The sequence below is a fragment of the Halichoerus grypus genome, chromosome 7, assembly GCF_964656455.1.
Source record: "Halichoerus grypus chromosome 7, mHalGry1.hap1.1, whole genome shotgun sequence".
NCBI lineage: Eukaryota > Metazoa > Chordata > Mammalia > Carnivora > Phocidae > Halichoerus > Halichoerus grypus.
Genome location: NC_135718.1, coordinates 70,384,169 through 70,407,137, shown reverse-complemented (window position 1 = coordinate 70,407,137; position 22,969 = coordinate 70,384,169). Strand labels below are relative to the sequence as shown.

The window sequence follows — 22,969 nt, the reverse complement described above, 5'->3', positions numbered from 1 at the left end:
CAATGGGAAACTTATCTGCTTCCAGGTAGGGAACCTGACTTTATTTCTCTCTCTCTCTCATATCTATCTATCTATCTATCTATCTATCTATCTATCTATCTATCTATCTATCTATCTATCTATCTATCATCTATCTATTTGTTTTATTTAATCAATCTTTCATTCACTTATTTATTAATTTATATTTATTAGTGGACCTTTTTCCCATGAAGTAAAAGCAAGTCAGTGATGGTGAAAATTCTTCACTCCAGCTTTTACTTGTTGGTGACAGTTTTCCTTTTCCTTTATTCTTTTTGTTTGGCCATGTTGTTTTTGGAGTGGTCTTACCTAGATGATGGATTATCATGGGACCATGGTGGGTTGTGCAGGGGCTGCATGGGAGCAGACTTGGGCTGGGCTATGTTGTTCACAGGCCCAGCAGGTTCAGGTTGAAGGAGAGACTGCACTTATCACTGGATTTCTTGAGATCCTTTAGTGAGATGCATTGATAAAAGGGTCTTGCTTTTTATTGAGGCTGTCCTTCATATCATCTTGAGACCCTGGGATCTATTTCAATCTCCAAAGATAAGAATTTAGTTTAGGAAGGACTAGAGAACCTGCAATCGTCCATGGTCCTGGGAGAGAACTAGGAAGGTGTGTGGGGGATCCTACAGAGTAGGACAGTTTCATGGATGCTAGTGATTCTTTTTGTTTCTTGAGGGGATTGGCCAGAATTGAACCGACCTTCACCATGATCTCCATGTTCAGATCCTTTTACACGAATGTAACTATCTTCCTTTTAGAAGCAATGTGCCCTTTTGTGGCCCCTTGCCTGCATCAAACCACTAGGGGAATACATATCCTGATGGTGTTAACCCAACAGGAGAGCACGGGAGGAAGGAAGGACGGAGAAAGGAAGGAAGGAAGGAAGGAAGGAAGGAAGGAGGGAGGGGGGAGGGAGGGAGGAGATGTTACATTAACCTTTTCCCTTCCTTCTTTCTTCTGTTCTCAACAAGGCTTTTTGTGCTTTGTTGAAGGAAACAGCATCTCAAAGGCCTTTCTTCGGGCTTTGCTACAAGCATGCATGCAGGAAGGCCAGATCAGGTTCTGGAAAAGAACTAGAAGGACATGGAGAGGCTGAATATAAAACACCTTCTGTTCTGTGGGGTTCCTGCCTGCAAATGAAATGTTGGTCATCAGCTCGACTAGTACCAGAACCTGAGAAACAAGAAAGATGTTTTTAAAAAGATAAAAAAGATAGCAGCTCTTTCTTTCTCCTCAGGTATCGCAACCAGGAAAAGTTGTAAAGCCAATAAAATTTGAAATCTTGCCCAATTTGTATTCAATAAATAGTCCAACAATGCTTTCAGATTTAAAACAAAAGATCATCCTGCAAACGAATGAATTTTTTCTTTCTTTTCTCTTCTTTAGGCTTTTCCTCCAAATGCTATCACTGCATTTTTTTACTGCAGTTCAGTGACTATATTCTTCACAATAATCAAATTGGTCAGTTATCGCCTACACCTCATGTTTGATAAAGGAGAATTAATTCAGCAGAGGCCCTCCGGAAAGAAAGAAAAGCCAAATAAAGACAAAGAGGCCAACAAGGAACATATAACTAATCACAAAATTCCAAGGTAACATTTCTATTAATGTGTCAGTTCATAATTCAAATGTTTTAGTTTTGGTTAAATTTTTTTTCATTTATTAGTGGTTTATGAAAACACACCAGTATAGGCAGACACTAATATGTACATTTTTCTTCTCTTGAAGCATACACTTAAGCATAAAATTGATACTGATAATCAAGATGGTTTAACTATTCATTTGACCTTATGTTGTGCTCTGGAATTCATTGCATTAGGCTTAACACAGCCAAATATTTGACTTCAGTGTTTTTATCTTGTCATCTAAGTGCTTAGTGCATGCCAGAGTATTTTCAGAAAGAACATTTGTGTTTGTTAATATAGAAGTAATACATTGCACAGACTGAAAAATTAAGAGTGATTCGTGAGTGTCACTGTCACTATTCTTGTCTTTATTTCTGATAGTTCCTTTAGAAAGCATGTCTTATTTTAAAAGAATATTTATTATTCTCCCTTAAATACAAAATTTGTGTACCATGAATATTACAAAATAGATTCTAGGAAAAGGAGTTGGTTAAGGACTAATACAAAGTCATAGTTCTATTTGATAATATCACCGCTCTTGTGTTTCTTCTGTGCATTAGCAATAACAGGCAGATTAACAATGGCAAAAAGGAAGAGCCTCATCGAAGCCTCTCCACGCCTCCCCTCCGCTGCAGCTCCCGAGGGCAAAGCATAAACTCTCATCACTCATCTGGGCCACTGGTCAGTGTGTGTTTTTCTGTTTCATGCTGTTCTTGTCACGTAGTGTTGATCATGCCTAAAATGGGAGCGTGCAAGGGTAGCAGTTCTAGTTGTCGACACTGCCCTTGGGCTGGTGGTGTGCCACATCTCAGAGTGTGGAAGTGACCTCAGGGGAGCCCTTGGACCATGAGATAAACACCCAGTCAGGTGCTGGACACACCGCCTCGGCCTACCCCTGCCGGGCCTGCCACCCTGGCCCGAAGAACCTATCAGCAGACCTTGACCTCCTTCTCCCCTCTGCTGTCCTTCATTGTCTTCCCCTGGAATCAACTGCACCACTCCACATTAAATCACAGCTGTCCCTTGGGAAGTCAATAAACCCCTTTGCTCTAGATGAACCTTACTGGGCTTTATTCACGGTCATGCACGGTAGCACATTCTTCTCTCTCCTTTTTACTTTCTTAATTATCAAACGCCTTTTATCACAGTACAGTGGTCTTGCTTGGTTATCTGCACTTACCTATATTCTGTATTCGTTTTTGCTATCCATTTTATTAGAGGCTTACGCAGAGTGGACACTATATAGTCTCTTCCCCATGTGCCATTAGGAAAACGAGTAGCTTGCCACTCCGCGCCTGCTGACTGCCTGGAAATGGGCACTGAGCTGAGTCACATATTGATTTTTGTTCTTCCATTTGTTTAGGAGTTGCCGGCACAGGAAACAGTGGAAGATCTCAAAGGTAGAGTGTTTATTATCACCATTTAATAATTGATCACAGCATTATCTTCAGTGAAGTGAAAAAGAACTTTTGGAAAACAGAATGCCAGTGAATTAATTCAAAATAAGAACCGTACCTAAGATTGCATAGTTTTATTTCAACTTTGTTTCTTCAACTCTTAATTTTAATTGTTTCTCATCAGATTTTGTACACTGCGCCTACTTTTAAACTGAATGTTTTATCGAATCCTATGTCATTTTCCTTTCTCCAGTTTGTGCTTATTTCATGTGGCTCAGAATGGCAGATAAAAAACTGGATTAATTCACCATTGGCATACAAACTTCTTATCTTAGTACTTGCATTGAAAAATGACAGAGGAAATGATATTGTGTTCCGTATACCGCATCTCCTTCAAGTTGCCAATTTTGTTTCTGGGAACTTTCTTTTAAGCCCCCAGATTTTTATTTTCCATTTTCACAAAGATTTCATTTTATTATCTTTTGATTGCCTTCAGAAGACTCAGAAAAGAGCTTTTGGAGGCCTGAATTAACTACTTCCTTTCTCTGCATTTTTATTTTTTTGTAGTGCTACTGTAAAGAGAAATGTATGCTTTATTTAAATTTTGAAAGTAGTGTAAAATTTTATCTTCAGGAAAACAGCTGAAATTAGCACTTGGGTCTGAAAACCTAAAATGAAGTTTCTTTTGTCATCACTCAGCTAATTTCCCTGACAATAATGTGTAAAGGATTATTCAAATTCTTTTTTCTATATTACTACTACTGAAAAAAAGTGAACTTTAGTTAGGTTTCAGCTATTTTAGTTACCCACAAAGTTTCATAACACACACACACACACACACATTGTTTTGTCATATTAGACTAGTTATTCCAGATCAAGCTATTAACAGTATTACTCTACATCCTTTCAATGTCTGTTCTGGGCTTTTGACTTCACCATTCCAATTGAAACAATTCCTTCCTTCCTTCCTTGTACTAGGAATTACAGTAGAGGCTCTGCATATATCATTTCATTCTGAGTCATAACAAGTCAACTGTACAGGTGGCATTTAGTCCCACAACTGACTGCTAAGTCCAATGTTTTTTCTTTTTTTTCTTTTTTTTTTTTTTTTTTTTAAGATTTTATTTATTTGCGAGAGAGAGAATGAGAGACAGAGAGCATGAGAGGGAGGAGGGTCAGAGGGAGAAGCAGACTCCCTGCCGAGCAGGGAGCCCGATGTGGGACTCGATCCCGGGACTCCAGGATCATGACCTGAGCCGAAGGCAGTCGCTTAACCAACTGAGCCACCCAGGCGCCCCCAATGTTTTTTCAACAACACTGCACTGGAGCAATTTTTTTTCCTTAGACCAATCTCATAATACACCATCCTAGTATTCAGTTCTTTTCGTTGTTAAAAGGCACAATGGTGTTCTTCTTTAAACAGGTCTATTGAGATATAATTCAGATGCCATACAATTCACCCATTCAAAGTATATAATTCAATGACTTTTAGTATATTCACAGAGTTGTATATCCATCATCACAATCAATTTCAGAATATTTTCATTACCTGGAAGAAAAACCCCAGACTGCTTAGCCGTACTCCTCAATCTCCCCGTCTTCTCCAGCCCCAGGCAACCACTAATGTACTTTCTGTCTCTATGGATTTGTCCATTCTGGACATTTCATATAATGTGTGATCTCTTGTGACTGGCTCCCTTCAATTAGCATAATGTTTTCAAGGTTTATATATGTTGTAGCTTGTATCAGTGCTTCACTTCACTTCATTGCCAAATAACATTCTGTTAAATGACTGTACCACGTTTTATTTATCTATTCATCAGTTGATGAACTTTGGGTTCTTTGCACTTTTTTTTGGTATTATAAATAATGCTTCAGTGAACATTCATTGTGCAAGTTTTTTGTGTGGACATGTGTTTTCATTTTCTTGGCTATATACCTAAGAATGGCATTGCTGGATCATGTAGTAACTCTGTTTTACCATTTGAGGATCTACCAGACTGTTTTAGAAGGCAGGTGCATCATTTTACATTCCTATCATCAATATATGAAGGTCACGATTTCTCCATGTCTTTGATGATACTTGTTATTGACTATGTGTTCGAATATAGCCATTCTAGTGGGTGTGAAATGGTATCTCACTGTGACTTTGATTTGCATGAAATTAGTCACTTTTCTAATGACTAATGATATTGATGTTTCATCATCATCATTATCTTTAGAGAAATGTCTATTCAAGTATTTTGCCCAGTTTTTAATCAGGTTGTCTTTTAATTGGTGAGTTGTAAGAGTTCTTTATATATTTTTGATACAAGTCCCTGATCAGATATATTTGCAAGTATTTTCTCCCACTCTGTGGTTTGTCTTGTCACTTTCTTATTGGGGTCCTTTAAAGTATAAAAGTTTTTAATTTTCATGAAGTCCACTTTATGGTTTTTGTTATTGTAGTTGCTTGGGCTTTTGGTGTCATATATAAGAAACCATTGCTGAATGTGAGGTCATAAAGATTTATCCCTATGTTTTATTCTAAGAGTTTTATAGTGTTAATTCTTATAATCAGGTCTATGATCCATTTTGAATTAATTTTTGTGAATGATGTGGGGTCAGGCTTCAACTTAATTCTTTTGCATAATGTTTATTAGTTGTCCTAGGATCATTTATTGAACAGACTATTTCCCCGCCCCCCCCATCAACTTGTCGTGGCATCCTATTGAAAATCAATTGACCATACAATAAGGGTTTATTTTTGGACTTTCAATTCTGTTCTTTTGGTCTATATATCTACCATTATGCCATCATCATACCATATTGATTGCAGTTGCTGTGTAATAAGTTTTGAAATTGGGAACTGTGAGTCCTCTAACTTATTTTAGCTATCCTGGGTCTTGTACATTTCCATGTGAACTATCAATTTCTTAAAAAAGAATCTGGGATATTATAAGGATTGTATTAAATCTGTAGAAAAATTTGGGGAGAATTGCCATCTTAACAATATTACGTTTTCCAATCCATGAACTTGGGATGTCTTTCCATTTATTTGGATCTTTGAATTCTTTTGATGATGTTCTGTAGTCTTCAGTGCACAAGTCTTGTACTCTTGTTAAATTTATTCCTAAGTATTTTATTTTTTTTAGTTGCTGTTATAACTGGTATTGTATTCTTAATTTCATTTTAGCTTGTCTATTGCTAGTGTATGGAAATAGAATAAATAGAATTGATTTTTGCACATTGATTTTCTATTGTACAAACTTCCTGAATGTTTATTAGTTCTAAGTTTTTTTAGTGGATTCCTTAGGATTTTCTATGTACAGAATGATTATCATCTGTGAATAGAAATCTTTTGCTTTTCCCTTTCTAATCTAGTTGCCTTTTATTTCTTTTTTTTGACTAATTGCTCTGTGTACAATTTCCAGTACAATGTTTATTGAATGTTGTAAGAGTGGATATCATTGTCTGTTTCTGATCTTATGGGAAAAGCATTCAGTCTTTCACCATTACATATGATGTTAGTTTTCGAGTGTTTCATAAATAGCCTCTATCAGGTTGAGAAAATTCTCTTCTATCTCAGTTTGTTGAATATTTTTGTCATGAGAGGGTACTGGATTTTGTCAGAGGCTTTTCTGCATCTAGTGACATAATCATATAGTTTTGCCATAGTGTCTTTCTTGACATATATATATTTTTAGTAATATAGTATGTTTTTACAATTAAAGTGTCAAGGATAGAAAACAAATGACTACATTTGGTTAGATTTCATTGCTAAGCAATATCTTGGTGGAGTCATTTTGGGCAACTATTTTTCTTGGTTTTCCAGGTAGGAAATTCATTATTGCATTTTTACTTAGGGTTAAGCAGGTACTGAGGTGTGACGTGCTAATGTATTCACAAAAGACCCACTTATAGGCCACAGTATGACTTTATTCATGTATATGCAATAAGTTGTAGTTGACCAACTTTCTTCTCTTGGCTTTCTTTTCTTGGCTTTTTACATTTTCCTGATTGTCTTCCCTCTCAGTGTCCTTTGATTGATCCTCCTCTGTTGTTTGACATATAAAAGCTGGAGTATCCTTGGTCTTGGTCTTGGGCCCCTTTCTCTTCTCTAGATACTAGGTCTCCATTGGCGATCTCATATCTAGCTTTAAATACCATCTATGTGATGATGGTGAGTAAATCTGTTTCTCCAGTTTTGACCTCTGTCTGGACTTCAGTCTCATGCATCCAGCTGCTTACACCTATTTCCTCCTGGATAAGATGTCTGATAGTCATATTAAATGGATCACCACTTGATCTCTCCATTGCTGTCTCTAAATCTGTACTTCCTCTGGGTTTCTCCTTATCAATAAACAGTCCCAGCACCAATCCCATTATCAAAGCTTTAAAATCAAGGAGTTTTCCTTTGTTTGTCTTTCCCTCACTACCTTTAGCTTTGATTCATCAGCAAGTTCTGTCAATTTTACTCCAAAACATATTTCAAATTTGTCTATTTCTCTCCATGTCCACCACTACTGCCCTAGTCCAAAACACCATTATTCATCAACTGCAACAGCTTCTTCCCTGGTCTCTCTTCTTCCATTTTTTTTTTTTTTCTTTATGAAGAAGAGGTCTTGTAGTGCCCTTCTCTTCTTCCAATTTTGTCATACTTCACCACAGTCTACCCCTCATGCAGTAGGCAGGGTTATTTTTAACAACCTAATTCAGATCATGTGCTCCTTTGAAAAACTCCTGCTGGGTTCACATTATTCTTAGCATAAAATCCAAGCTCCACACTGCTGGCCTTGTTGATCTCTCTTGCTCTCATTCTCCCTTTGCTTTTTCTACTCCAGCTTCACGGACTTTCTTTCTCTTCCCCAAACATGCCAAGTGAGTTCCCATCACAGGGTCTTTGCATTAAGTCCTTATTTGTTTTAAAACCTGGGGTGCTCTTTCTTCTCATCTTTATGTCAGGAAATGGTCCTATTGGCTTATTAATCTGTACAATCATAATTGTGTGGTGTGGGAGGTAATGAAGCAATAAAAATGCATTATGAATGTGTTCTATAGACCCAACCCAATACCTTGTTTCTGAGGCCCTGCCTGGTGGTTTGGATTTCTCATGCAATATTCTCAACAAATGCACTTGATATTGGTCAGTCAAGGACAACCTCTTTGATGAGACAATATTCAAGTTGAGATCTGAATGGCAAAGTAAAGGAGGCATACACATAGATAGAGAGAGAGGCCATGTGAGGGAGTAGAGGAGGGTCAGATCAAGACTCAGAGGATCTGGGCTCTACACTCAGCTCCATCAGTAGCGTGGTAAACTTGGACAAGTTTCTTGACCCTTCTGTTCTTCTATTTCCATGAAAAGGTATCTACTCTGTATAGTAGGAAAACCTGCATAGGGTTGCTACAAAGTAAAATGATCTTCACTGTTATCGTCAGCTAACATTCTTGAGTGTGGATAAAATAACTGGCTGGTTTCTTTGGAGGATTCAGTGAGTACGAACTATGGTTGTTTTTCTAGAACTCTGTACGATCCAGTTAGGAGGATAATTTATATAAATAAAGCTATAGTTTAAAAAGTATATGGTAAGTAAAGTTTAGTTCTATAGACATTAATTGCTTAAGGAGTTCAGAAGAGAGCTTATTTCTGGTTTAGGTGATCAGGGGAAGTTACATGTTGAAGGAGGGATATGAAAAAAGCCTTGAGTGGGGTCTTCAGTGGGTGAAGAAAAAGAGCACTCCAGGTGGGAGAGCTATGTCCAGAGTTTGTACTCAATTCTTTCTACAAAGTGCGCCTGGTGGCAGAGGAGAGTAAGTAAGCCCCCAGAGAATAGTCTTCATGATAGAAGTGAACGAAAATTGAGGATATTTATTGATTGAATGACAATAAGGCTAAGCAAGAAAGAACAACGAAAAGATTACCCCAAGATTTCAAGCTTAAGAGACTTAGGGAATGGCAGGGTCATTAACAGATAGAGGGAAGCTGGGAGAAGGACAGAGCTCACTTTCAGCCACCATCATAAGTATGTATTATTGCAGATACAATTTAGAAATGTTTTGAAAAATCTATGAACCACATTGGAAATGTGAGGTTATTATTTTCCTCAGGTCAAGGCCCCAGCAAGCCCATTGCTAAGCCCTTGGCCTGGTGCTTTCCATGTCTTTCCTTATAGATCCTCTTGAGAGCCTTAAGAGGTTGGTATAATTATTCCTATTTTACAGAGAGGAGGTTGAAGATTAGAACTGTGGTTCTCAACTGGGGGTTTCTCCCTAGGGAACATTCGATAATTTCCAAAGGCATTTTCCATTGTCATGATTGAGGACAGAGTTGCGACTGGTATCAAGCAGGCAGAGGCCAGGGATGCTGCTAAACATCTTACAACGCGTGGGACAGCCCCCCACAGCAAAGATTTATCCGGTCCAAAATGTCAGTAGCTCCGCAGTTGAGGATCTTGGTTTAGAGGGATTAGGTAATTTGCCCAAGGTAACGCAGCTAGTAAGTAGCAGAGCCAGGACCTTTCCGATAGGGCGTCCCAAACACGGTGTTGAAACCGGCCCGCCTCCCAAGGCCACAAACCAGCAAAATCTAAAAGCCTGAATTATTATTTTAAATGCAGAGATTTTAAGAGCAATTTCACAGTGGAGGTGATATTTAAAAAATAAGCATCCAGTCACAGTGGTGGCCAGAGCTCCTCCTAGCTTTGTCGTTCGGAGGTCTTGTGCAGGCGTTATTCATCCAGTTCGGGAGCTAATGCAGTTCCTGCCGTCCGTTTCAGGTGTCATTCTCTCGGAAGAACAAGCGGTAGGACCAGCGTCCTCTACCTCACCCGCTGTTAAAATGGAAAGCTCACCTGCTTGTAGAGCGTCCGGCCGGGAAGCCATGACCGCTCCAGCAGTACCCACGGAGCCAGCAGTGGCAGAACCTGGAATCGGCGACACAGCGAAGGAGAGAGGAGGCCAGGCGCGGCGCCCCTTCCGCCACAGGTCCGAGGGCGGCTTAGTGGAGAAGGAAGCCTTGAAGAAGTCGCCGCAGCTGTCCTTGTCTCAGTACGACCCACTGGAAACGGACGTTTCCTTCCAGCCCTGGGGCAGTGAGAATTCCGTCCGGAGTCCGGAACCTGTGGTTTGTGCCCAGGGCTCCTTAAGGGAACAGTGGCAAAGCCAGTCAGCCGAGGACAGCCTGAGCGGCAGCGGCCCCCAGTGCAACACGGTGATCGCCAGAGCCGCGCGCGCGGACCCGCCCCCGAGCCAGGAAGTGGACTGCTCGGACAGTGAGGTGGCTGTCACTCTTATTGACACTTCTCAACCTGGAGACCCGCTGAGTCTGCGGGAGCCCATTAAGATCGTCATCACCATGAGCAGCAGCCCGAACTCCCTGACGGACTTGGAAAGCTCGCTCCCCCTGAAGGTGATCGGCACCGAGAGGGCAGGCTTGAAGTCGGACGCCGAGCCGGCCGCCCCGGGGGTGGCCAGTCCTCCCAGCACGGAGCAAAGAATTCCTGTCATCACCCTTGAGCTCTCCGAGGACGGGGGAGGAGGCGCTGTGTGTCCCGAAGGCAACGGAAGTGACAGGACCCCGGGGAGATTGACGGTGGAGGCGTCATCCAATCAGTGTTCGGGCTATGAATCCGGGGAGGGGGGAAATGCCCCCAAGGATGGCAGTCCGTCCCCGGGAGACCGCTGTGACACAAGGCCCCCCTTCACACCTCACGAGGTCCCCGAGTCTGAGGGGGGAATGGAAGGCCAGGCTAACCTTGATCCGTCATCCTGTAAAACTAGCCACGAAAAGAGACACACCCGGGTTCTCAGTGTGGACAGTGGGACGGATGTCTTCCTGAGCAAAACTTCCACAGACATGATCAACGATAAAGAAAAAACAATGCCAACCTCCAAATCTGACCTAGAGGCTAAGGAAGGACAGATACCAAATGAATCCAACTTCCTGGAATTTGTCTCCCTATTAGAATCAATCAATACTTCCAAGCTGGCGGCATCCAGCCAAAGGAGTGGCCCAGGAGAGCAGAACAAAGACAGTGGGCTTCTAGGAGGTACGATTCCACATCAGTTCTGTCGTGACGACACAGAGAAGGCAATCCATATCCTAATGAGCTTCTGTGATTTGGTTTTGCAAATATTGGGTCACTGCTGCTTTGGCCATATTATTGGTAATTGCCAGATGTGCCAATACTAAGCGGTGTGTTGAGCATATATTAACATTGGCTTACTCCAGCAGGAAATTTAAGGCAGAGTAGTGAATGTTTGGCTTCCCTAGAAGGCAACAATATTTATTTCCAAGGAAATGAGCAATTATATTTTATCACCATGACAAGAACTCACAGATTTCTCCCCCTTTATGGAACTGATGCATTCTGGGAAAGCTGATTGTAAAGCACATTTCTGTGAGGTGAACCCACTTTTCTGTTGAATTCCATTATGAAATCCTTGTATGCAGAGCTCCCTAATTATCCCGACTTGTAAACATAATTATAACAAACACGCAGCTCCTAGTGTGTGCCAGGCACTGTCCTAAGCACTTCATGTGTATCAACAGGGATGACTGTACCTTGTGGTTTGCCCCGGAGGGTCCTCATTTACACCATTTTGCCACCATAGTTAGTAATAGCACTGCCTTTCACCCTCAGAGGTGTTCCCAGTTTGAACAATAAATTATACAGTTACTTTCATCTTAACTCATTTACTCCTCATAGAACCTTATATTATGGGTACTATTATTTCCCTTTTGCAGATGAAGCTCAGAGGTTTTCACTAACTTTCCCAAGTGAGTCTAGTAAGTCTAGGAGAAGTACCAGAACTGAGCTTTGATCCTAGGCAATCTTGATCCAGAGCCAATGCTCCTACAAACTATATTTCCTTTATGAATGTAAGATTCATTTCTTTTCCACTTGCTTAATATCTCTGGGCTCCATATCCTCACTGGCAAAAGGATGTTACTGGACTAGAGTTTTCATAAAATCTTTTAACTTTAAATGTCTATGTTCCTGTGATTGTTGAGTACATTTCTGCCTACGTATCTGATAAAATAATGTCTGTATGGTAGGCTTGCTTGCTGGCAGTTTTATTTGCACATGCGGGCTCCTTTCCTTTGCTCCTTTCCTTTCTCTGCTACTCCCAGAATGCGTAGCACTTAGTGCCAGAACTGTCCTTTTGCCCGTGGATGTCCCCTGCTCTCTGGGACAGTCAGGGGCCCCTCTGGCTCCATGTTGGCAATGACCAGCAATTTGCTCATTTCTTTTGCTTTTCCGGTGTTCTGCCAAAAGGATTGCTGTGCTTGTCAATTGGCCCACCTTTACTTAAAAACACATTAAGTCTGGGTATTTAGCTTATGTAAAGCGAATGTATTCTTCATTTTACTATGTCTCTATATCTAAGAGTCTGCATATAGAGTGATAAGAACAGGGAAGATTCAGGTAAATATTTTAACAACCCGGGCAGTACAAGAAAGCATTGGTTACTTTGGGATAAAAATCTTTCTGATACAGGATTTGGGGGTTCATCTGTTTTATATAAATATTCATGCATCTAGATTAGCACTGTCCAATGCAACTTTCTGCAGTGATGGAAATAGCCCATGTCTGCTTGTCCAGTACAGTAGCCATTAGCCACAGGTAGCTGTTAAACACTTGAAATGGGGATTGTGCAGCTGAGCAACTGAATTTTTAATGTTATTAAATTTAAATAGCCCCACGTGGCTGCTGGCTACCATATCAGACAGCGCTGATCCGTACATGTGTGTCTGCCCAGGATGCAGTGTGTATGGTGGATGGAGCACCAGCTTCGGAACCTCCGAGCCCAGGGCCAAATTTTGGTTTTGCAGTACCAGCTGGGTGAGGTTGGACAACTTACTAAATCCATCTGAGTCACAGTTTCTTCAGAAAAGCAGGAATAACGAACGACAGGTTACAGATTTACTGTGAGGATCCAATTAGGAAAATATGTGAAAAGTTTTGCTCCTTGATCAATTTCAGCCTTTTATTCTGAATTTCCCCTCAGGCCATACGTAAGGTTTATTTTATTTGTCCACTTAAGTTTCTGCTCTTCTTGAATTTTTCAGCCAACCACATTCAATCCAAACAGTATAAAATTGGAAATCTAGGGGTGTGCAAAGAAATATGGATGCTGTAAGGTTTTCTATGGAAAGGAACAGGCCTGCAGGTACAGCAAGGAGGGAGGAACTGGAGTGGATCATATGCCTCTTCCAGGAAAGGACAGAGGTTTTTCATTGAAGGATGAAAGAGAAGGACATAGTCTTTTAGTTCTTGGAAGGCAAGAACGAAAGGTGGCAAATTAGATGCTGTTTCAGTGGTGCCTTATGACTTTGAGATCGTTAACATCTTCTTGCTCCTCTATCACTACATAATAACTTGCTATGTGTTGTAATCTAAAAACCCATTTCAGAGTGTATTTCTAAGACATGACAGTGTTGAATGATATCAGCAGCCTAGGCAATGTGCCCTCATCTTTCCCCTGCTTGATAGTGAAATAATGCTTGACCTTTACACGATTGTAAGATACATGATTTCTCAGTTCTCTCGATGGTATTCTTATATTTCCAACCCAGGTCCTTTCCGCAAAGGGCTTTATGATTATCTTCAGGCCTTGGGTATATACTAAGGTTCTAGGCTATGAAAAACCACACTCTTATCAAAAGCTTTTAAAACCGTGTTTTCATTTTGTTTTGTTTTGATACGCCTTTCTTTTACTTTGTGGGAATAAACCAAGACCACTCAAGTGAGAAGCAAAGGCTATTACTCAGAGCTTGCTACAGCAAGGGAGTCGCCACTATTACCTGAGTTTTGGCAGAGACTCAAAGGCAGGCAGAGGAGTGGGAAAACTTTGTAGTGGGGAGAAGAAAGGCTTTAGGTTTGCTCTGACCAGAGGCTGGGAAGCTAGAGGCAGGCTAATTAGAGCATCCTGTGTGATTGGTCATGGGAATATATTTGGCTTTCTCTGGTTGGAAGCAGGGACAAAAATCAGGGAAGCTCTCAGTAATTAATCAAGCCCTGGCCATTTGGGGCCAATTATTATGGGGGTTATTGTTTGGCTTCCAGGACTCTTTGCTAGAAATAATGATCTGACTTCCTACAAGTCTGACTTACACATAGCATATTGGCTTCCTGGGCTGGTTGCTGTAGATTGTCAGTCAGAGTTCTACTTTTATAGAGATCCTATTTCATATTCAGTCTCTTCTAGAATTTCTAAGAAAATAATCCTAAATGAAGGCAGAGATGCTTTTTGAAGAATTATCCGAAGTATGGAAGAATTGAAACAACCTAAATTTACAACAGTAGGGGTCTAGTTCAGTAAATTATGCTGTATCAATGTAATATTACATAACTACCATTTTTATTTTTATTTATTTATTTATTTTTTATTTTTAAAGATTTTATTTATTTATTTGAGAGAGACAGCACATGAGAGGGGGGAGGGTCAGAGGGAGAAGCAGACTCCCTGCCGAGCAGGGAGCCCGATGTGGGACTCGATCCAGGGACTCCAGGATCATGACCTGAGCCGAAGGCAGTCGCTTAACCAACTGAGCCACCCAGGCGCCCCACATAACTACCATTTTTAGATGATGTAGAAGAATATCTAACCTCATTAAATATTTCCACTTTAACATAATCATTAAATATCTATATTGTGACTTAACTTTTATAGAACAAAAGAGCATATATGCAAAAAAAAAAAAAAAAAAAAAGACTGGTGTGCTATGTATCAAATTGGCTCCTGTATCAGCATGGTGGGGTTAAGACTGATTTAGAATTTTTTCTTTTCTCTTATTTTAAATTACATACAATTAATGTGCACCATTTGTTATAGACAGAAAATTCCTATAAATGTGTCATTTTAAAGGGAAAAAAGGAAAACAAGTAGTCTATATGTAGACATATGTAATGTACCCATTTAAGAGAAGGGGCAACTAAAATATGAGAAGGAGACATGAACAAATGAGTCCAGATACATACAGCGTGAAGGGGGAGAAAGCATTTGCTTTCGCCATTGTGTATGCGATATGATCACTGGCCAAAGCTACTTGTTATGATAGCACTTTCTCACAAATGTGTTTCTTGAAAACTGTGAAAACTTCTATCTTGACAAGCTGTCAAATGAAAGGCAAACATTTTTGTACCAAAGAAATTCTAATGGTAGTTTCACAGATGTGCTGGGAATGTTTATCTTCAGGACTCACAGAGAAGCCAGCAATGTTTCTCTTGAAGTCTGAGGACAAAAACTTTATACCCCAGGGAAGCAAACATAATTTTCCTTTTTGAGGGCCCGGGCAGATCTTGGTGGGCTTTGCGAGTGGCATGTCTTGAAAGGGCCTATAGATTCAAGTCACTCACTTGTGTTCTTTAGACAATTTACTTGGAAGAAGATAGCTCTTGGTATCTTCGGTCTTGGGAAAAGAGAGGTCATTATAACCTGAAAAATGGCTGTTGGGGTATATCCTCAGAAAAGGAAGGGCTGACCCTTAGGGGTGGATTCCACTGTGCGTAGTAGTGTAAGCTAAGACTCTTATTTTGGTCAGTTATTTAAGGAGGATCGTAAAAACTCAAATGACCAATCTGTACCTATTGATCTTGGCATTCTTATTCACCTTAAAATACTCTCAGGGCAAGGAGCAGGTGTAGGATCTCACTGTGTCTTCCACAGGGCCAAGTATATAGTGCGAAGTCACCTAGACTCGAGTGTCTACTTTATGAAGGGACTGAGTCTACCTTTACCTTGAAAATCTAGACATGGAGAATGAGTGAGAAGGAATGATTGATAAGATTTTAAAGTGGTAAATGGGACCTTGCTCCAAAATAGCCAAGTTTGTTTATGAAATTTATTTTCCATCTGACACTGCCCATTTATGAGCTATGAACCTTTCAAGCCCAAGTAATCCAAATGGGTGATTTTCAACCAGCTAAGCCAGTGGTCACTGGAGTTATGTCAAGGGAATCCCAAAATCTGCACATAAAGTAGATGGTGTCCATAGATGTCTAAATAACTTGTCTCCAACATATATGTGCTTATGTTCTTCAAATATATTTAGGTACTTCCATAATTAGTAAAATTAAAATTTATTTAAACACATTCTGAATTCATAGGTGCTATATAGATTTTCTATCTATTCTTGTTTCAGTTTGGTAACTTATTTCCAAGTGCTTTCACACTAATTTCTTATTTAATATTATGTTCACACACAAAGCAATGTTTTTCAGATAACTGCTCCCATGAGAAAAAGGAGGAAATCCAAGAAAGTGAAAAGCCTAATGAACACAGTTCCAAGCAAGGAAAACCAGACCTGCAAAGTCAAGACCACACTAGCACCAGCCCCGTGCTCACTGAGCCTGCCAAGATCACGACCCTGTGAGCGTAACTTACTTACTTAGCTTCGTGTTGGTACGAAGCGTGAAGCAGCTTCATTTTGGTGGCTGCTTCTTTTAATGATTTGTTAAGGATACGGAGGAGTTCCGAATAGTTTTTGAAACTTTTATATATGTTAAGTTTCCAGGGCAATAGACAAAGACAAATAATCTACAGGGTAACTTCCCAGCAAGATAGTTCTGTCTTGCAAGTCATCAGTGGGCCTGAAACATCTGTGCAAGATGAGATGTCTGTGGATGCTATGCATGTCTTCATTGATGAACATGGTAAGTCTTTAGAGCTCTTTACTAAGGAGGAAGAAGGGATAAAGCTGGTGGCTTTCTCACGCCCACGTGGTCTCTTAGCCTCAGTACTAGACTTTGGAACAGGAAGACTTAGTCCTGTGATTGCTCACATACAATGTTCTTAGAGCAGAGTGCCCCCTCCTACCTCAGGGCCTTTGCACATAGCATATCCCCATGCCAACAATGTGCTATTTATCCTTCATATCTTAATTCTAAAGACAGTTCTTCAGGAAAACCTTTCCTGGACTCCCCAGACTTAATCAGGTTCCTATGCTTTTTGCTCTCTGAACACCCTGTCCTTTTTCCTTCTTTGATACTATTATAGCTTCTGATTATTTATTGACTTATAATTTGATTAATGGTGTTGTCCACCTCACAGTTGTGAACTTGAGGAAAGCAGTGCCTGGCACCTAGTAAATATTTCTTGGATGTATGTTGAAAATCTGACCTTGATATATATATTTTAGTGCCTTGTTACAAAAAGGATTTAAAATAGAAAAAGAAAGAAAAAAAGGAGAAGGAAGGAAGGGTAGAAAGAAAGGGAGAAAGAAAAAGAGAATTTTAAGTGGCAAGTTCAAAGTTCTGTAGATAAGGGATATAGGTCCTTGTTTTTTGAGGATGGGTCTTTGGCTTAAGTCCCTTATAGATCAATTAATGTTTGTTATTTTACTCTCAAAAGGATCCTGGTTTGGATAATAAATTATATGTTTACCCTATCTACAGATGAGTAGCTTAAGGTTTGAAGTGCTTTTGCATCTGCAGAAATACAAAGAACTGTTTTACATTATAAAGAACAACATTAACCCTTCTATCAAAGCCTCCAGGGGGGCTTTGGTTTGCCCTCATTAATGTATCTCTCGGTGGGCAGCGTCTCCAGGTTGAGGTCCAGTCCTTCAGTCTCCATTCCAGCTGCTTGTCACCAACAGGGTTAATTACGCACCCGTGTCACCTGAAGAAGGTATTCCTAAAACCTCTTCTCGGGGGAGACCACTGACATTTACAAAGTGAACTGATTTTCACACCACAATACCCTGAACCTCTTTAGCAAGCTAATTTAGCTCTGCAAATTAATCCCATCTCTTGGTTTTCCTCATTACCAGTGCACTCCACCACTGCTCATCTGCAGATTCCGAGGTGGGGATGGTCTCATGCGTGCCACCAATCGAAGCTGCACTGCGATAAGCCTTTTTTTGCACGGGATACAAAAAACCCCCAGTCATGGCTTACGCTGACCATACTGACACATGATGAAAACATGCAGAACAGCGAACTGAAGGGAATACAGTTGACCCTTGAACAACATGGGGTTGAACCGTGCAGGTCTACTTGTACACGGGGTTTTTTTTGGATAAATACAGTGCAGTATTGTAAATGTATTTTCTCTTCCTTATGACTTTCCTAATAACATTTTCTTTTCTCTGGCTTACTTTATTATAAGAAAACAATATATAAAACATATAGGGGCGCCTGGGTGGCTCAGTCGTTAAACGTCTGCCTTCAGCTCAGGTCATGATCCCAGGGTCCTGGGATCCAGCCCCGCATCAGGCTCCTTGCTCCGTGGGAAGCCTGCTTCTCCCTCTCCCACTCCCCCTGCTTGTGTTCCCTCTCTCACTGTGTCTCTCTCTGTCAAATAAGTAAATAAAATCTTAAAAAAAAAAAAAGAAAACAATATATAAAACATGTAACATTCGAACTGTGTGTGAATTGACTTTATGTTATGGGTAAGGCTTTTGGTCACCAACAGGCTATTAGTAGTGAAGTTTTGGGGGAGTCAAAAGTTATATGTGGATTTTCAACTGCGTGGATGGTTGGTGCCTTTAACCTCCACGTTGTCCCAGGGTCAAATGTATATAAAAGTGAATTAAGAGATGGTGCAAATTAATCGATAAAAAGCAATTAAGTAATAGGTAACTGAGGCAAACTTGTCTAAGCATATTATTACAGGGGTATGTCAAGATGATTTTCTTAGTTAAGTTACACATCCTGTGGAAAAATACAAAGAATGGATCTAGATTACCGATTATTATTAAAACAGTCTAAAATGAGTTCCCTCTAACTTGAAAAAAGTATAAGCTGAAATGATCAGATACCAATAATTGTCTAATATTCTTTGCTGAAATTTTGTGATTTTCCAGGGGAAATTAGATCCTGTTACTTAAAGTCTGGAAATCAGAAAGAAGGCCCTTTACAGCATCCACCATCAAATTATGACAGTCTCTCTCATGCTCGGTAAGTGGAGGTTTGGTTTCAGGTTTGGGAGCTGTCGCGTTGCTGGGGGACATGCAAATTACTCTGACTGTAAATGAAGTGAGGATCCTGGCTTAGAATCAATGTGTTAATCCGTTTGTAGGTGTCAAAGCATGTGGGTTTTGTGTGCGAGAAAGAAAATCCGATGTTGTAGAAAAATAAAAAATAAATTGAACTGTTTTCATAGTAGCTGGGTCCAAAAATGAATATAAACATGTAAATATAAATAGGAATCCTGTGCAGACAATAGTGCTCCCTTCAGGTAAGACAGTGATGCAGCTCGAGAACATGTTCTTAAATTTGTCCCGAGGAATGGACCAGAAACGTAGTTAGTTCTCATCCACACTAGTGAAGGCTAGCTCTTTTGTAGATAGGTGATCTAAACATTTGTTCTATTTTCCCTCCTTCAGAATGTATTGAATAACTTTCTAAATTTGTTAATTAAGTTGATATTAAATTAGCTTATGTATCTGGAACATACTTGGATTCATACCTGGATTCATGGCAGCACTGGGCAAGCTATAAATCTTACTAGTGGTGGATTGAATTCATTGTTCATTCTGGACTTCAAGATTCTTTTTTTTTTTTTTTTAAGATTTATTTATTTATTTGGGGGGGAGCTCAAGCATGTGTCTGAGCAGCGGAGGGGGGTGCAGGTGTGGGGGAGGGAAGAGGAGAGGGAAAGAATCTCAAGCAGACTCCCTGCTGGGTGCAGAGCCCGGTGGGACTCACTCTCATGACCCTGTGATCATGACCTGAGCCAAAAATGAATGCTTAACTGACTGAGCCACCCAGGCACCCCTGGACTTCAAGATTCTTTGAGGATAATCCATGTGGACGGACTCAGTTGCTTGCTCTAAGTGTGGAAGTACATTTTTCATGTACATTTCGTTAGAATTGTATGTATATTTGAAGATTTTTGGGAGTCCTTTGTGGTGTGATTGGAATGCCTTAGGCTTCACGCCTGCAGAGTACAAAGGGAGTTACAGGAACCTCAATTCCAGATCCTGTGGTTGAGTGCTCCTTCCCAAGGTCAAGGTTCCCTGAATGGGTGTGCCCAGGAAATTTAAGGAGGAGCCTCCCAAGGGCCTCGAAGAAAGTTCATCTTGGACCGTGCAGTCTGGTCTCCAGCTGGGATTTTGTTGTGTGCCAGCCTTCTACGGCATTCCCTCACTGTTGTCACTGCTGCAGAAGAAGCTGGTGTCGGCTGTTCCGGCAGATCTGATGGGTACTGTGGGCGGTGGCTCCCCCCAGGCCACGCTGTCCCACCTGGGCCCCGACCCCGAAGCAGGGTGCTGCGTCCAGAGTCACTCCTGTGGGGAAACGGGCATGTTCTCCTTCCCCTCATCCTCTGTCTCCTTCAGGTGCCCACATTCCAGTCAAAACAGAAAACAAAATTCTTCTCCAGCCAAGAAACATGCAAAGTCTCCATGCAAAAGTCTCCCCAGAGGAGAGGGAGGTTTGCTGTCCACACCTCAGCCCCAGCCCCGGGACATTTCGTGACAGTGGCTCGATGGATTTAGGGGTCTAAGATGGCAGCTTTCTTGGGCCAAGTATTTAATTCCGTGTGAACACAGCTTTGAAAGCTGTCACATTTTTCTGCAATCCTCAGTTGGAAGCTGTAGTGTTTTTAAACTAAATTTAGAACAATTATAAGACCCTTATCTTATCCCAAAATAAAGTTACAAGACTTTCTTATTTTTATTTTCCTGGACAAATGTGCTTCACCTTCCCCCTTGATAAATACTTCAGGTGCATTTGCCAGGAAGGCCTGTTAGCATAAGGTCACATATCCGGAGCCTGAAGAGACTAAAAATGTAGGGTGCAAATCAGCATCAGGGAGAACAGGGTTTCCCGTAGGCCCCACCTCCTCAGACCCTGCCTCTTGTGGAGCTACCCTCGAACTCCTCTTCTCCCCTAAGTGCTCTCTCTTTATTAAATTCCCCCGAAGTCTTGTTTCTTTCATTTCCCCTGCATTTCCTCCCCAGATTCGAGCTCTTTTGTAACCTGCCCTCCATTCCCAGAGCTGCCTGGATTTTACCACGGGGCATTTCCTCAGAGGAGCTGAGAGCTTTCCGCCGGTGAGGCCGTGGCTCCGCTGCTGGGGGCTGCTGAATGTTTTTGTGCTGAGCACCCCTGCGAAGCCACGTGGAGGGTCTCAGGTCAGGCCTTCCCGAGCTCTGCCTTTTCACGTACATACCACAGGTAGACCCCCTTCCTGTTGCACATGAGAGAATCCAAGTCTAACAGGCCTCATCACCGTGGGGATTTTGGGTCCTGGTAACTGAGACATCGTGTAGATGTTTTCAAGGGTGTGGTTTCTCTTTCTCCATCGCTCTCCCGTTCCCGTTCCTGTGTTTTGACACCACTCTCAAACACCCTGCTCTGGTGGTCAGAAGATGCCTATCGTAGCCCCAGGCCCATGTCTTCTCTCATTCAAGTCCAGTGAGGACAGCATGCTGCTTTCCCGTAAACCCCAATGGAAGTCTCATTGAGTCTGACTGGCTCTGACTGGGCCATGTTCCCTGAGCCCAGAGCCCAGTCACCAAGGCAAGTACTTGACTTAGCTCTACGTTCAGACGCAGAGCTGGATTGTAGGTTCCCTCTGAGAAAGTATGGGGGTGGCTCTTCAGAGGGACATTTGGAGAAAGGTGGATGGATGCAGGGCAGCAAAATCAGCAGATGACCCCTGAGGACTCTCTGTTTCTGGTAAAATGGTTCGATTAGATTAATTACTGAACTTCTTTAAAGAGAATAATGATCAAGTTTTGTAAAAGCAGCTTTCCCCTTCAAGAAAAGCCTTATATAACGTCCCTAGTCGTCACTAACATTTCTTGGGTGTGAACATGCCGATGGGGAGTTCTTGGCCCACCACCTCACGTGCCAAGTTCTGTCTTTGTCCACCTGCCCTCTCCCCAAGGTAATTTGACAGGGCATTGGTTTTAAGAGCTCTAGAAAGAATGGCACACAGCCATGCATATCTTCTCCTTGTCGTGCTTCACAGATAAAATGGAATAATATACATGTTTGCTGTCACACGGACAGACTGTTGCTTGAGATTATTCATGTTCTCTAGACTGCCTATGCGCTGAAATAAGTTCGTCGTTTAAAGGGGACTTTGTTACGGGGTGTTGCGCAATTCAGTGGCTCATTTGGGCATAGGAGATGTACAGTGTGCTTCCTGCTTAGTGAGTGAGAACAAAACTCAAGTCACTTCACTTAATGGCTCAGTGCTCTGCAGAGTCAGATGATCTTCTGGATGTAAACTGTCGTCCGACAGGCTTATGCTGGATATTCCAACAGTCTCAAAGTCCTCCCCAGGTCTGGGAACAATGAAAGCTATGCCACCCGTCATGGGAGGCTGATTTCTTTGGATTCGTAATAAGTCTTAGCTTTCGTGGCAGTTCATGATGTAATGATGATTTGGGTATCTTTGAACTGGTTGTATGAAGGGAAAACTGTTGTAAATAGGATACAAGCAAGCGGGCTGGTTCAACTGAAATATTTTAACCCCTGCATTAACGTACCACTGTGTGAGGGGTGTGCATGTGGGAGAGCGTCCTCTCTATCTCCAAGGTAAAGAATGATACCAGAGCGGAAGGCAGCAGACCAAGTGCAAGGCCACAGGTTAGGATTTTGCCACTTAGAAGGGCCAGGTGCCTCACGCCTTACACCCGTGTCTAAGACGCCTCCGGTCTTTCTGTGGGAAGCAACGTTATGGCAGTTCCTGGCCCCAGAGGAAGCATTTCCGTGTAATAATTCTGGCAGTGGTGGCCACCACTTGCAAAATGTGTATTATGTGCGAAGCACTCTGCTAAGTCATAAATTATCTAATTTCACCTGCATGACAGAACGGAGGCAGGTGATATTTGCTCCATTCCACAGCAAAGGAAGTAAGACCGTCTAAGACTGTGGCTAGTAAGTGGCCTGTGGACACTTAAATCTCCCTCCCTGCTCCTCTCCCCCAATGGGGGCCACAAACTCAGAGCTCTGTGGCTCCCAGGCAGGGTGGCTACTG

The 22,969-nt window shown here is 41.5% G+C and overlaps 1 protein-coding gene across 1 annotated transcript in view; it reads left to right on the top strand.

Moving 5' to 3' along the window:
• The window catches only part of PCNX2 (pecanex 2), a 304,655-nt gene that overhangs the window by 26,894 nt on the left and 254,792 nt on the right, over positions 1-22,969 (top strand). Inside the window, exons 2-8 of the mRNA XM_036102955.2 lie at positions 1,411-1,616; positions 2,210-2,330; positions 3,013-3,049; positions 9,805-11,076; positions 16,255-16,402; positions 16,541-16,686; positions 18,840-18,933. Coding sequence (XP_035958848.2) covers positions 1,411-1,616; positions 2,210-2,330; positions 3,013-3,049; positions 9,805-11,076; positions 16,255-16,402; positions 16,541-16,686; positions 18,840-18,933 — 2,024 coding nt within the window. The remainder of the gene's footprint in view (positions 1-1,410; positions 1,617-2,209; positions 2,331-3,012; positions 3,050-9,804; positions 11,077-16,254; positions 16,403-16,540; positions 16,687-18,839; positions 18,934-22,969) is intronic.